Source organism: Acomys minous (genome assembly GCF_964271855.1).
Source record: "Acomys minous genome assembly, chromosome: 1".
Taxonomy (NCBI): domain Eukaryota; kingdom Metazoa; phylum Chordata; class Mammalia; order Rodentia; family Muridae; genus Acomys; species Acomys minous.
The window spans coordinates 5,844,712-5,859,768 of NC_140483.1; the positions used below are offsets into that span (position 1 = coordinate 5,844,712).

The 15,057-nt window shown below is 43.0% G+C and overlaps 1 protein-coding gene across 2 annotated transcripts in view; it reads left to right on the top strand.

Moving 5' to 3' along the window:
• Positions 1-1,163: 1,163 nt before the first annotated feature.
• CENPF (centromere protein F) overlaps positions 1,164-15,057 on the top strand; it is a 41,807-nt gene continuing 27,913 nt past the window's right edge. The window contains exons 1-9 of one of the 2 annotated variants that reach the window (XM_084773167.1): positions 1,164-1,345; positions 3,407-3,600; positions 4,698-4,894; positions 5,865-5,971; positions 6,544-6,635; positions 7,680-7,971; positions 9,007-9,209; positions 13,038-13,163; positions 14,416-14,544. In XM_084773167.1, coding sequence (XP_084629293.1) covers positions 3,439-3,600; positions 4,698-4,894; positions 5,865-5,971; positions 6,544-6,635; positions 7,680-7,971; positions 9,007-9,209; positions 13,038-13,163; positions 14,416-14,544 — 1,308 coding nt within the window. In that variant the 5' untranslated portion in view covers positions 1,164-1,345; positions 3,407-3,438. Of the gene's footprint in view, positions 1,346-3,406; positions 3,601-4,697; positions 4,895-5,864; positions 5,972-6,543; positions 6,636-7,141; positions 7,217-7,679; positions 7,972-9,006; positions 9,210-13,037; positions 13,164-14,415; positions 14,545-15,057 lie in introns of those variants that run through there. The other variant, XM_084773168.1, reaches the window with a different exon arrangement.

The following is a 15,057-nucleotide window of genomic DNA, read 5'->3' on the forward strand; positions in this document are numbered from 1 at the left end:
AAAGGTAAAAAGGGCAGAGACAGTTTGAAATTTATTGAAGCAGCATCACCCTCACAATTCCCAGTTTGTTCCTGCCTTTAGAAGCTTATTTGTGAGGGAAGAACTTATGGTTCTCACCTGTCCCTGAGGACTCAACAGATAGATGTTGATGAGGGAAAAGAAAAAAAAAATTCCAGTGGTGTGTAGCTACTAGTAAGGTGCATTGCTCTGGTAAACAAACTCTAGCCTGTTTCCTTATGCTCCTGTAAGCATCCCTAACGATATTCAAACACACACACACACACACACACACACACACACACACACACACACACACACGGTGAGTCTAGCTGGAAAGAGGAATGGTTTTGGGTTTAAGGGAAGAGGGGGCATACATATCTGTGTATAAAAATGTTATAACAAAACATACTGTGTATAGTTGATGCTCATTTTAATAGGGAAAGAAGCACGCGCGTGTGCGCATGCGCACATGCACGTTACACTCACAAACCGGGGCTTCATAAAAAGGTTGGAGTACACTCAGTTTTGACGAGTCTTGTGAATATTTGAATCTGATCAAAAGTGTTCCCCTCAAATCTCATATTCAGATTTTGAAAATATGACTAGATGACTGAGCGGGGCAGCAGTTAAGTGAAATTTTTGTATGCACGTCTAGATTCAACTTAACATTATTTTTGTTATATTGTGCCTCGGTTATTTAGTTTATTTTAATTAATTAATTAATTTGGAGACAAGGATTCCGTATACCCTAGGCTGTCCTGGAAAGCGCTCGGTAGCGCAGGCTGTCCTTCAAACGCCATCCTCAGAGCTGCTGTGACAGGTGCGCGCTGGCTGGCTCAACTTCTCAGCCAAATTTTATAGTAATAATCCCCTCAGAGCTAAGCCCTTATTCCTTATTCCAGTGCTACAATGGCCGCGTGAGCAGTCAGCCCGAAGCACAGACCCTCTTCAGTCCGCCCAGCCGCTCTTGGGGAAAAAACCCAGTTCAAACCGGCTGCCGGCCCCTCGAAGCCTGCGGCGCTCGTCTCTAGGCAACGCCGGAGCATCTGCGCAGGCTCCGCGGCTGCCCCGGCTTGTTTTTAAACAGCCGTCCAAAAGAGCCAATCAGAGGCGGGCCACCAAGCGAGCGGGAGCGGATTGGTTGGAAGCGTCTCGCAGTGGCCAATGGGCGTGGAGGCTAGCTGGGCGGGACCGGAAGTGAAGGAGAGGAAGAGGGGGGGGGCGGCGGCCGCGGGCAGTTTGAACCCCGCTGGTCCGAGCGGTGAAGTGAGGCGCGCTGGCGAGGAGCTCCGCGGTGAGCAACTCCGGCTGTCGGATCCTGGAGCAGGGTTCCGTGAGGTTGCAGGTGAGCTGCGTCCTCCAGCCGCGGTGCCCCATTGTGTGTGTGTGTGTGTGTGTGTTCTCATGGTTTCTAGAAGCTTCTTTTTCGCCTGGCTTAGGGTCGCCTGGGTGCCAGGCCGTGCTGTGTGCTCAGCAGCCAGCACTGGGAGGCAGGCGGGGCATTCTGAGGAACGACAACCGAGGATACCTGCCAGAACCTTCTTGGGGGCCTGACGAGGGCGCCTGGCCCTTGAAGCGAGCCCTCTGCATATTTAAAACACAAAGACTTTTTGGTGGAAGTCCTTTTAGAACCTTCACCCCTGAGGTTTTGCCTCATCTTTCGTCTTCCTCCCAGACCCTGCCCCTTGAATCTTACTTTTCCTATTTACTGATTTTACTACTTTTGCTCCATTAACCCGATTTAGGTGGCTGACAGCTGATTCCTTGCTTTGTGAACACCTACGGCAGTTAGGCGGTCGGTGTGGTAAGCGTTAGGAGAGGCAGAAAATGTATGTTAAGTGTGTGGCTACAAACAAATGCATGTAGCTGTTTGTAGGTTTTGAATTAGAAACGCATCTTGCTGGTTTTTTTCCTCATCTCTAGATTGTTCTTTTTGTCTTGTTGACTGTGGCTCCCCCGCCTCCCCTGTTACCCTGCACACACCCCATCGAGATAGGGCTTCTCTGTGTAGCTCTGGCTGTTCTGAACTTACTCTGCAGGCCAGGCTGGTCTCAAACTTAGAGATCTACCTGCCTCTTGCCTCCTAAGTGCTGGGGTGAAAGGCAGATATGGATATAGCATCTTGATGTAATGATTTCGGTGCCTGGCTGAATTGTTAAGACATTTTAGTGTGTGATTTTGGGTCTAGTGTACTCTCACTCTTGAATGAACAAGCTACAGGATTGCCATCCCTTAGAGCAGGGTAAATTGTCCTTTGGTAGTTAAGAGACCTTTGATTTCTTTCAGTTTTTTTTTTTTTTTTTTTTGAGGAAATTGGGTGTGGAGTTACAGATGTCTTCTGAGAAATGAGATCTGGGGGGGAAAATAATGAAGCTGGCAGCAAAAACTGTTTCAAAGCCTGATGTCTAACATGCCAAGAACGCTTTTTAACTTTTCAAAGTACCTTTTAAAGATATTTACAGTTAGATACTGTCTTAATATACATACACAGATGTGGCTCAGAAAGAGGTGATGTGCATTTCCTTTGTGTCATAAGCTGAAGAGTGTTTTTGGGGAACTGACATGATAGTTAACACACACAGAAAATGTACCAGGAGATGCCATTCTGATGTGTGAGGAAGTTGCCAACAATATTCTCATTTTATAAACAAGGAAGCTAAGACACAAAGAACAGTTGAATGATTTGCTCAAGGTCTTGTTTTATTTAAGTGGCCATGGTAGGGTGTAAATGTCCTTTGAATCCCTGTCGTTGTTGTTGTTGTTGTTGTTATTATTATTATTATTATTTTCATCTGGAGAGTACCTTTCTCACCTTTGAACGGTCCTGGTAGTGACCCGGCACCCACTCTGGAGCGAAACATTAACTTAACAACTATCATGGCTTGGAAAGAGCTGGTATGTAGTGAGGAGCTGACCGGGCACTATGGCCTGTGTAGGGTCGCAGACAAGGCTTCCCTGAGGACGTAGAGCTGCGAGTCTTGGCCTGACAGGGTCACTGGTCAGATGTCCTGTGTATCAGAGATTTACATTAAGAGTCATAACAGTAGCAGAATTTCTAGTTGTGCAGTAGTGATGAAATGTATAGTTGGGGGTCACCACAACATGAGGAACTGTGTTACAAGCTCACAGTATTAGGAAGGCTGAGAGCCACTGGAATAAAGTATAAATCATAACGACGTGAGGAAGGAAGAGAACATCTGTAAATAATGCCATGCTTTTCTTTCATATAGGTAGAACCTATTTCACCTGGAAACCTTACAGCAAAACATTTTTAAAAATTTTCTATTTTATGTAAAACAAGTGTTATTTAATAGCTTTAAACTGAACAATAAGAATAAACGAAGAGGAAACCAAATAAGAACATTATATAATTTTTGAGTTTCCTTTATTAACTTTATTTTTTCAGATTACTTCTAAATGCTTTACAAATAAAACAGGATGAGCTGGGCATTGGAGGAATGGAAGGAAGGTCTCCCTACAAGAGCTCTTCAGAAAATTCAAGAGCTTGAGGGACAGCTGGACAAACTGAAGAAAGAAAAACAGCAGAGGCAGTTTCAGCTGGACTCTCTGGAAGCTGCGCTACAGAAGCAGAAACAGAAGGTATCAGCCTCCCTTTGCATGGTCTCACCTTTATCAAGCTTTCCTGTGGAAAGGGGATCTTGCATGCCCAGGTGACGCCTCCTCTCCCTCTTCAGACACTTTAGGCTGCCTCTGATCTTCTTCATCTGTGGCTTTATCACTGCCTACCTCTGGATACTTAGGGCTTAGTTTCATTTTAACTCATGTTTGGGAAATGGCTTTTTTGCTTTGTGCAGTAGGCTAAGTGTCTGGTTTCAGATCTGGATTGAGATAGGGTTATGCTATTTTACAGTTTAAATGAAGATTGCTGTCAGACAGTCAACTTAAAAAAAAACTTCAGTGTTCTCAGGAGTATTAAAACATAATGCTTTAAAAAACCAAACAAAACCCTGTTAGCCAACTATGTGGTAGTGCAATTATGGATTCTAACATATTTTTGCTTATGAAAGGATTTTTTGATTTCTTAAATAACTGGCTTCCTTAGTGAAACTTAAACGAATTGTTCAAAGAAAAGGCTTATTTTAAAATTCTTTAAGAAAGTACATTAATGTTTATATGTTGTGTTTGCCTGATTGTATGTGCACCACATGCATGTAGTGTCTGAGGGCTCAGAAAAGAGCATCAGATCCCATAGGACTGGAGTTAAAACAAGTGCGAGCCATGTGGCGTGGGTGCTGGGTCCTCTGAAAGAGCAGCAAGTTGCTCTTATTCACTGAGCCATCTCTCTAGCCTTTTATTTTCAAATTTTTGAAAGGATGTTGAAAGATAATATAGTATGCAACTTTATAGAATTTTTCTATTTATACATGAAAGAGTTCAGTCATTTAACAATTTCTGTGTTCAGCTGGGTGTGGTGGCGCACGCCTTTAATCCCAGCACTCAGGAGGCAGAGGCAGATGGATTAAGTTTGAGGCCAGCCTGGTCTACAAAGTGAGCTACACAGAGAAACTCTGTCTCAGGGAAAAAAAAAAAATCTGTGTTCATAAAGCATCACCTCTTCTACCCCAGGCTTGGGTTTATTACTACAGTATCACAGAAAGTTAATGTTAAGAGTTAGCTTTATGTATAATACTTGGAAAGTACACAACAAAACTATTTTCTTGTCAACAATCTGTTAGGTTGAAGATGGAAAGACAGAAGGTGCAGACCTGAAAAGGGAAAATCAGAGATTGGCGGAAATATGTGAAAATCTGGAGAAAACAAAGCAGAAGCTTTCTCATGAACTTCAAGCTAAGGAGTCGCAAGTGAATTTTCAAGAAAGTCAACTGAGCTCATGCAAAAAACAAATAGAAAAACTGGAACAGGAACTTAAGCGGTAACTGTCTGAGTGACATTTGTGTGGACTTCTGTGCCTCAGACCCCCAGCTGAGAGGCTTGGCCAAAGGCCGAGGAATCTTAATTTGTAGCTAGGTTCACACAATAATTCTAGACCTAAGGGTCCCAATACAACACCTACAGAAAGACCAGTGCTAGAGGGCACGGCTTGTTACCCCTTGCTTTTGCCAGTTTCTCAGGGAAGCTAACGCTGCCAGAGATCAGTTCTTGCTTGCCTAGAGTTTCTGTCGCCATGGAGCAGTAGAGCTCCTAAAGTGGATGGGTAGCATTTCTAGCCGTAATCTTTTCTAGCTGTGTTATGTTAAATTAATTTGTCTGTCTCTTTTTAAAATGTCATACGATGCCTATATGGCAAGTCTAAATTTTTTATTTTGTGTGTTCATGCATACATGTGGAGGTCATTGGACAACTTTTGGTAGTAATTTCTTTCCTTCCACCTTATGGGTCCCAGGGATCAAACTTGTGTTGTCTGGGTTGGTTGCAGATGCCTTTTCCTACTGATCCATCCTGTCCACCCCGAGTCTCTTCTTGTGCAGTGATTAGCATATGTAATGTTTCCATTTTCGTGATTAGAACCTGTTTCAGGAATATCATTTAACTTGTGTTTCTGAAGTTCTGGGTTCTTTCTGTATCTTTCTTTGGCTAAAATATACATTTTAGATGGAATGTAAAATTTGCTTGGGCTGTATCTCCATCCAGCCCTCCACTTCTTTGCTGCTATAGTGCTTATAATAGGTTTTTATAGTATTTTGAAGACAGGGAACTACCTTTTTTTTTTGAACTACATTTTATATCAGGTTTGAAAATTCTTTCTCACTAAGTGTCTGTTGGATAAAATGATTCCTCGAGGCTGTTTCACATGATCCTTTGTTCTCTGGAATTGTATGCATTGGTGTTCTGTAGCCTTTGTCCTAACCTGCTCTGTTGGTCTCTTGGGTTCTTTTTAACAGGTATAAATCTGAATTTGAAAGAAGCCAACAAGCTCCACAGTCTGCAGATGTTTCTCTGAATCCATGCAGTACACCACAAAAACTTTTTACAACTCCACTCACACCAAGTCAGTATTATATCTGTAAAGATGTAAACAACTCTGAGTTTTAAATTCTTCATGAGTGATGAATTAGCCCAAATTTAGATTCAGCTTTTAATTTGGTGTTTAAAATGTTATTCCCAATTGCATGTTGCTGGTGTGTTTGTTGAATTGTGTTGAGCCATTAGGGGTAAACATTAACTCCTTACATTTTACCTTTCTTCAGTGTGTTTTGTTTTGTTTTGTTTTTCGAAACAGGGTTTCACTGTGTAGCCTTGGCTTTCTTGGACTCATTTTGTAGACCAGGCTGGCCTCGAACTCAAAGTGATCCACCTGCCTCTGCCTCCTGAGTGCTGGGATTAAAGGCGTGTGCCACCACACCCGGCTTCTTTCAGTGTGTTTTAAAAGAAAGTCAGTTTCTGAATATAGGAGACACCTCTATTTTTATATTTGAGTAAATTGATCAATAATTTGATGTGTTGCCCCACAGTGTTCTATTAAATATTAAGATAGTTATGTAGGACTTAGCATAATATCTTTGCTGATCTTTTAATTCCTTTAGTTGACATAAAATCTGTATTTGATTGTCTTGTGTTTAGGTTCCATGTTTGAAAATCTAAAAGAGAAATATAATAAAGAAGTTGAGGAACGGAAAAGACTAGAGGCAGAGATTAAAACCTTGCATGCTAAGGTAAATTCATGATGGTCCTCCAGACAAAGATGTGTTTACAGAAACCCTTTGCTGTTGCATAAAAAGAGTGATCTGCCTTACATAGGCCTCTTACCCTGAGGAAAACTTCAGGGCTAACTGGTGGCGATTATTTTTGTTTGTTTTAAAAATAGGGGCCAACAAGATGGCTCAGCAGGTGAAAGCACTTGTTGTAAGCCTGGATTTGGCCCATGGAACCCCAGGGGGAAGGAGGAAACTGACTCCCAAAAGTTGTCCTTTGACCTGCAAATAGGTGCTGCAACACACACCATCATGTACTCACTCACTTATTCCACAGAGAGCTAAAATTAAACTTAGGAGAAGTCTGGACATGTGCTTCATCATTTGGGACCGGTTCTGTCCCGACTATCATGATATTAAAGGAATGGGTTAACCATTGAACCTCTCAATAGCCAGAAGAGCAGCTGCTGTGGAATTATCATGACATCTGTCTCCGTGTCTTGACGTTCATCAGAAAGAAGGCAGAAAGTACTTCCAGAGCACAGGCTACATGCAAGGGCTGACTATAAACACCCACATGAGGCTTCGGGGGCGATCACTGGGTATGAAGTAAGAGATTAGTGACAGTTCTGTAGGTTGATATTTAGTATAAAGGCATATGAGGAGGTAAAGACAAGCAGAAGAAAGCCAATTTTGTAGTTTAAAATGGAAGTGAATAATGGTAAGTAGTGCCAAGGTTAGCCCTTAAGAGTTGGTGGCACTCGGGTGGTAGTTCTTGCTCTGGCTATTGGATCTTCAGATGTATGGCGTCCTCCACCTGCTTAGCATTCATTATAGTATGCTTCACAAACACCATCATCATGGGGTTGTGGCTTCATGTTCTGTCTAAATAGAAATAGCCTTGAATATTGAAATGTCCTGGTTTGGGGATGTAGGTCCACAGTCATGTGCTTGTAGAGCATGCGCAGGGCCCTGGGTTTGATCCCTAACATTGGGGGAAAAGGTAAATACATTTTAAAAAATTGAAATTTCTGAAGGGCTTCTAAAGAGCTTTTTCTTTTACAGAAAGTGAACATGGCTGTTCCCCAAGCCACCATGAATCACCGGGACATTGCAAGACATCAGGCTTCCTCATCAGTATTTTCTTGGCAACAGGAAAAGACCCCAAATCGTCTTTCATCCAGTTCTCTGAGAACCCCACTTAGGAGAGATGTCTCTGCTGCTCACCCTTTGGGGGAAGAAGTGACTCCTAACAGATCAAGCCTGTGGGCAGGGAGAGGAGACTGTGGTGGCAGTGGCCTCTGTGATGGTGCTCAGGGTGCTCAGCTTGTGCACCAGGCTAAAGCCCAGAATCAAGGTAGCTTTCTGACGTGAATTAAGTTGGAATAAGGGTTTTCCGAGGTAATTTGAGTCTGAGGTGAGCATTCTGTGTTTTGTTAGGCACATCCCAGAACCATTTCTGTAAGACAAAAGACATGATCGTGTGAAATGAACTTATGTTTGTAATGAAAACCTGGTTCTGGGAGCCTTTAAGTGGTTGAAAGGCTTTGACTTACATCCCCAAAGCAGAGTGGGAAGGTGGGTACCATTTGCACTGCTCCTGCTTCTCACCTGGCTCTTAGGGTGAGCCTATGGTCTGACCAGCCTTGGCCAGAGGCGTAGCATGTGTCTGCAGAGCCCTCGGCCCTGCATGCCAGGCTGTCCATATGGGAGCAAACCTGTAACCTTGGCTGCTGCACCACACTGAAGCAATAGCCAAGCAGACCAGGTGGGGCTTTGGAATCTACTCCATGGGCTGTGATCATTTCCAGGGTTGTGATATATTGAGAACCATCAGGGTTTGCTGGTGAGAACTGTTGCACTGCCAATGTTCATTGGAATCAATACTGTGTGTTCAGGAAAAGGGAGCGAAATCATTGTTGGTTTTGGCAGTAGAGGAGGTTTACACTGTCTTGATCTTCTGTGGCGGCAAAGCTCTTAGGCACTGTAGTAAAGTGAGCAGTTCACTGCCTAGCACGGCTTTGCATTGATATGGGCATAAAGCAAACGTTAGCGTCCAAAGTATTAAGTTCAGTAGTACCTTTACATGGTAAGCACTACACCACCATAAGGTGCTCCTTGCAAAGCATTTCCTCCCTGTGCTCTTCTGTGAAGACATAAGGAAACATATTTCTCTGCTTCCTATAGGGCATTTAAATCTGCATATCAATGGAGATGCTGCCTGTTGAAGTTAAATCCAGTTAAGGCAGTTTCTGTATTTAATGTAAATTAGAATTATGTCACTAAAGATTTTAGAGTAGGTAAAATAAATAAGTTGTCAATATTTTGTAAATATATATATGTCTTTATGTATGAGTATAAATTGGAATGTGGTTTTCTTTTGTGTTTTAAGACCTAAGAAGCAAGATGAATGAGTTAGAACTACGCCTGCAAGAGCAAGAAAAGGAAATGAAAGACCAAGTGAATAAATTTCAAGAGTTACAAGTACAACTGGAGAAAACAAAAGTGGAATTAATTGAAAAGGAGAAACAGTTGAACAAAACCAGGGATGAACTAGTGAGAACCACAGCACAGTATGACCAGGCAGCAATCAAGGTACTTGAAGTGATTGTTAGTAAGGCCTTTGAAAGCACAGCTGTGTGTGTGTGGGTAGATAGTGGGACCTGTCTTGCCTGTGCCTTTCCAGCTGAGTGACCTTGAGCAAGTCGTACTGAACAGCGAGCCCTCCTGCAGCAGGAGGGGTAATGAAGCTGTACAGGAGTCTCAGGACACAGGGTGGCTTCAGATGACCTGTCCCTGGGACTCAGTAGATGCATGCTGCTGTAGACTTCTTTTGTTTACTTTACATCCTGGTCGTAGCCCATCCCTGCTCTCCTCCCAGTCCTATCCTCCAGGAACTTGAACTCTGTACACTTTAGAGCAGTGGGTCGCAGCCCTTACAGGGGTCAAAGGACCCTTTCACAGGGCTCGTGTATCAGATCTCCTGCATACCAGATCTTTACATTACAGTTCGTAACAGTAGCGAAATTACAGTTATGTAGTAAGAACAAAAATAACTTCATCTTTGGGGTTCTGCACAACATGAGGAACTGCATTAAAGTGTCACACGTTAGGAAGGTTGAAAACCTGTGCTCCAGAGTATTATGGAGCGCACGTGACATCTAGTGGCCAGTTACTTACACAAGGATCGTGCATCATTGGTACCACAGCGCTATCCAAAATATTTTGAATGAAGTATAAATACCTTTAAGGATTTGTTTTAATCTACCCTGTCTATAAAGAAAGGATTGAGCTCCCTTAGGAATGGATTGCGCTTTGAAGGAGTGCCTGTAGAGGGAGCCAAGGGCTCATTTACTTAGGTGCTTGTTTTTGTGAGCTTGTCAACCATCAGAGTGCCATTCTTTCTTACGGAGATGTCTTTTCACAGCCTAGAACAGTGCAGGACACAGTAGGTTCTCAGTCACTCTTTGTTAAACTTATATTTATCGTTAAGAATCATGTAGTCCTATTCCTTGAGAATGAAAGAACTTAAAGATAGTAATTGTAACAATGAATGTATCTTAATGTATGAGGAGGCAGAAGGTGAATTTGATCTATTGGCTCAAGAACTTAATATTTTCTGAGGCTGGCGAATGGCTCAGTTAGTAGTACTTGCTGTGGACTTGAGTGGATTCCCAGCACCCAGTAGGAATTGTAGGCATTCATCTGCATAACAGTACATATATGCACCGCATTTATTGATTTTTGAGAAAGTCTTCCACTGTGTAGTTCAGCCTGGCCTCAAACTGGTGATTTTCCTGCCTCAGTCTCTTGACTGCTGAAATTACAGCTGTGTGCCACCGTGTCAGCTCACTTTTATCTTCTTAAAGTTCTGGTATTTCCAGAATCATTTAGTCACCATTGACCAGTTTGATGCTGTTCATCTTTCCTTAGTTAATAACTGACATTTTGTCTTTTAGCAAAGTATTGGTAGTATTTTCTTCTGAATTCTGAGACTTCTAGTACAACACTCACAATAGTGTTGTTAGACTCTGGATGGCTGCACAGATGGCTTAGTCAATAAAGTGCTTATCACACAAGCCTGTGGACTAGTTTAATCTATCTCCAACACTCCTGCTTACATTACACACATAAGTAGGATCTGTGAATGCACTCAGTGCGTGAAGTAGTTCTGCAGACACCTGACAGCCTGGGTTCAGCCTCTGGAGCCCATGACTGACTCCCAGAGATTGTTCTCTGCCCTGTATTTGATTGTGGTCCCCCATCACATATGCACACAGAGGAATCAAACACCAGCTGCTTATGGCTGTGTGTGTGTGTGTGTGTGTGTGTGTGTGTCTTCCTAGATCTGGGGGTGGGATGGGGGCAGACGCCGACGGAGCCCTGCTGCTGGCTGGCTAGCAGTGTAGCAGAATTGAACTCCTCCACTATCACTGAGAGACTGCCCGAAAACTAAGATGGAGAACCACTGAGGAGGACACTGATGCTGACCTCGGGTTTCCATTTGTACCTGCCCATGTGTACCTTGATACACATTTGCACATCCATGTGCACAGACACTCAAACACATGTATATTGGAAGAGTTTCAGAGAAAAATATTAGTGGAGAAGTTTACTAAATTGAGGCACCTCTCAGAGTGGAGAGCTCTTCCCCATTAATACAAAGCTTCATTTTTATTTTTTCCCCCAATTCTTTTCTTTTCTTTTCTTTTCTTTCTTTCTTTTTTTCATGTACATTGGTGTTTTGCTTGCATGTATGTCTGTGAGGGTATCAGATTCCCTGAAACTGCAGTTACGGACAGGCGTGAGCCGCCATGTGGATGCTGGGAATTAAACCCAGGTCCTCAGAAGAGTAGCCAGTGTACTTAACCTCTGAGCCATCTCTCCAACCCCGACAAAGCTTTTTTATTAAGCAATTGTATTTTGGGGGGTCAGCCATTTTAAGGATTTGAACTAAAGGGAATCATACCACTTGAAAAACAATTTTGTTTTAGTTTAATTTTAGTAAAATACCCTAAATTTTCATGCAATTTGTATTTTTAAAATTAGGTAACTGGATATGTAAGAAAGCAACAGCATATTTTTTTTTTCTATTGCTTCTAAGAACATAATTTAAAAACAGCTGTGGTTTTCTGGCATTCTGTGAACCTCTAGAAGTGTGATGACATTATGAGAGTATTATGGAAGCAAGCAGTTTAATATTTAGTTTCTCACAAAAAGTCATTATGGGTTGGGCACAGTGGTGCATTCCTTTAATCCCAGCACCAGAAAGGTAGAGGCTGGCAGACCCCTGAGTTTGAGGCCACTTTGGTCAATGTTACAAGTTCTGTGCCAGCCAGGGCTGCATAATGAGATCCTGACTTGAGGGGTGGGGGAATGGGGAATCTGTCTGTCTGTCTGTCTGTCTTGTCTGTCTATAATATGCTTACAAGAAACTTTCATAGGAGGGTAAGGAGCTCACCCTAATTATTGTGTAGTCCTAAGTGACTAAGTCAGTACCGCTGCTGTGGTTATGTACAGACGCTCTGTGTGAAGGAGGCTAGAGGGCAGCTTGCGGGAGTAAGTTCTCAGCCTAGCTGGAACAAGAGTTTCTGCGCACTTCTCATAGTTCCCTCCCCCATCTTACCATGGGAATGCTGGGCGTCCAGGTGCAAACCATCACATCCAGGTCTTCACGTGGGTTCTGAGGATTGAAGTCAATCTGTCAGCCTTGTGGGGAAGTGCTGTGGCCTCCTGAGCTCTCAGGCCTAGTGCTGCCTTTTGACCTGTTTGCCATGCAAAGCTGTTGCTGGTCTCCCTTTCCCATAGCAGATGTTGTAAAGTGTTTTAGAAATGTATTCATGTTTAACATCCTTGCTGCTATTTCCTTGATATAAATTTCATATGTGCTAGTAGAATCAGAGTGCCCTTAGGATTTGGATACTGAATATAAACCTGAACTTTTTGTGTTTGTTGTTTTGTTTTGTTTTGTTGTTGTTTTGTGTGGCCCTGGCTATCCTGGACTCACTGTGTAGACCAGGCTGGACTCGAACTCACAGCGATCTGCTTGCCTCTGCCTCACAAATGCTGGGATTAAAGGCGTGAGCCACCACAGCCCAGCATAAACCTGATTTTTAAAATGAAATAAAAAGAGCAAACATGGTAAGCATGAGACAGACTTTAAGGACTACAAATTATTTTTATTTTATTTTGTTGTATTTTATTTGGCTTTTTGAGACAGGGTCTCAGTATGTAGGCGTGGCTGGCCTGACACTTACTATGTAGACCATACTGGCCTTGAACTCAGAGATCTGCCTGTCTCTGCCTCCCCAGTGCTGGGTTGCAAGGTATGGATCACCACACTGGTATAAACTAAAGTTTCTTAAAACACAAAATTTGCCTTGAGTAAATTGTTGTGTGTGTGGAACACTTATCTGTTGTCAGTGTACTACCTTGGAACAAAAGCTGAAACATTTGACTGAGGAGTTGAGCTGTCAGCGGCAGAATGCAGAGAGTGCCAAACGGTCTCTGGAACAGAAAATCAAGGAGAAAGAAAAGGAGCTTCAAGAGGTGAGGTGCATGGGTTCCCGGAGGACTGTTTATGAGGAAGACCTGTTGACCACAACTGAGGACATTATGGGGCAGGCATGCTTTGTGAGCACAGGCCACTGCATTCTCTCACGTCTACACTTTTGTACTTTTTCCATTGCTCACTTTCTGATTCTCAAGGACACTCTTCTTTATGGGTGTGAGATTTGATACTGAGTAGGAAAGGAGCATTTCTGAGCTTTTGCTTCACAGTGAGAGGATAGCTTCTTCCTTAAGGCTGTGAGTTGGTTAACCCTAACCTCATAAAGTATCTGCGGTGGTCAGGGAACCACAGGTGGGCTGCTGGGTGTTGTGCCAGGGTGGGTGGTTGAGGTGCTTCCGTCCAAGCACACGTTAGTTGATGTCCCTGGTTGCCAAGTCAACTAGTAGTATTTACTTCCTGTCCTTTCAAATGGGGACCATTGTACATGGTATGTGCCTGATTAGTTAAGCGCCCCCTTTTTCTCTCTGAACATGAGCTTATTTAGCTCAGGCTCCACTGCCCAAGTGCTGGATTAGGGGTGTGTGTGTGTGTGTGTGTGTGTGTGTTAGACCATGCCCAGCTCCTATACCCATTTTTTTTTTTAAAGCATGTGGTCTATTTGTGTATGGGCACATGTGAGTATAGATACACCTGCATGGGCACTAGTGAGGAGGCTTGGAGTCGGTACAGGCTGTCTTCTTCAGTTGTTCTCCATTTTGTTTTTGGAGGCAGGATCTCTTAGTTTAACCAGAGATGGCTGGTCTGTTACTGTAGTTAAGCAGCTGGCCCTGGGGATCCTTTTTCTCTGCCTCTTGAGTGCTGAGATTGCAGGTAGCTGTACATCTGCTTGGCTTTCTGGGGTTCCAGGTGCTCATGCTCTGGTGCTTATACTTGGATGGCAAGCATTTGTACACTGGGCCGTCCTCCTAGCTCCTATGTCTAGATTCTTAGTGTGTTTCTGTGCTGAGTTGTGTTGATTGCAGCCAGGCTATTCTCTCCTGCCCTCCATCCTTCAAAATTGAGATGGCTACGGAGATAGGCTGGCTTCCATGTGGTCAACTGGTGACTTAGACCTTTCCTTCGAGACCAGCGTCCAGGGTGGTGTGTATGTGGCAGTCAGTAGATGGTCAGCAGGACTCCTGGTGTCTCTCATACTTTGCATATCATGTTGCCTAGTAGGGTGTGTATCGGCGCCAGCACCTGGGATCCACTTTGTTACTGGTTGGCTAACCTAGTGGTTTGCTTTTTCAGGAGCTGTCTCGACAACATCGATCTTTCCAAGCCCTGGACAACGAATACACTCAGATGAAAACCAGACTTACCCAGGAGTCACAGCAAGCCAAGCATTCAGTCAGTGTCCTCCAACTGGAACTGGAGAAGGTAGGGCCCTGAACTCAGTGTTCACAGGCCTGCACACATGCTCCGTCTCTACCTCAGTTGGTCTAGAGTTATTTTAACTGATACTTAAAAAGCAGAAAAAAAAATATGATGTTTGGTACATACTTTTTGAAAAATGTAATATTTTCAGGTTAAATATGTTTATCTTAAACATTTGTCATTCTATGTCACTCATAGTTTCTAGATGAGCCCCTCCTTTAGCCCTCTGTATCCCACTAAGTAGGAGTTAGATTTGTCACAGTGCTCAGGACAATGCTTTCAGGTCACCTGTAGTTCTGTCTCACATCTCAACCTAGTCTGTCAAAACTGCTGAATCTACCTTTGCTGATGCATATATTTGTATATGTTTGTATTCTATAATGTGCATGTATATATTTCCGTGTGAATGATAGTAAATTTTATTTTTTAATTTAATATGTTTTATTCTTTGAAAAATTAAAAAATGCATGCAATGTGTTTTGATCATATTCACCTCCTTTCTCTTAATTTTTTTCA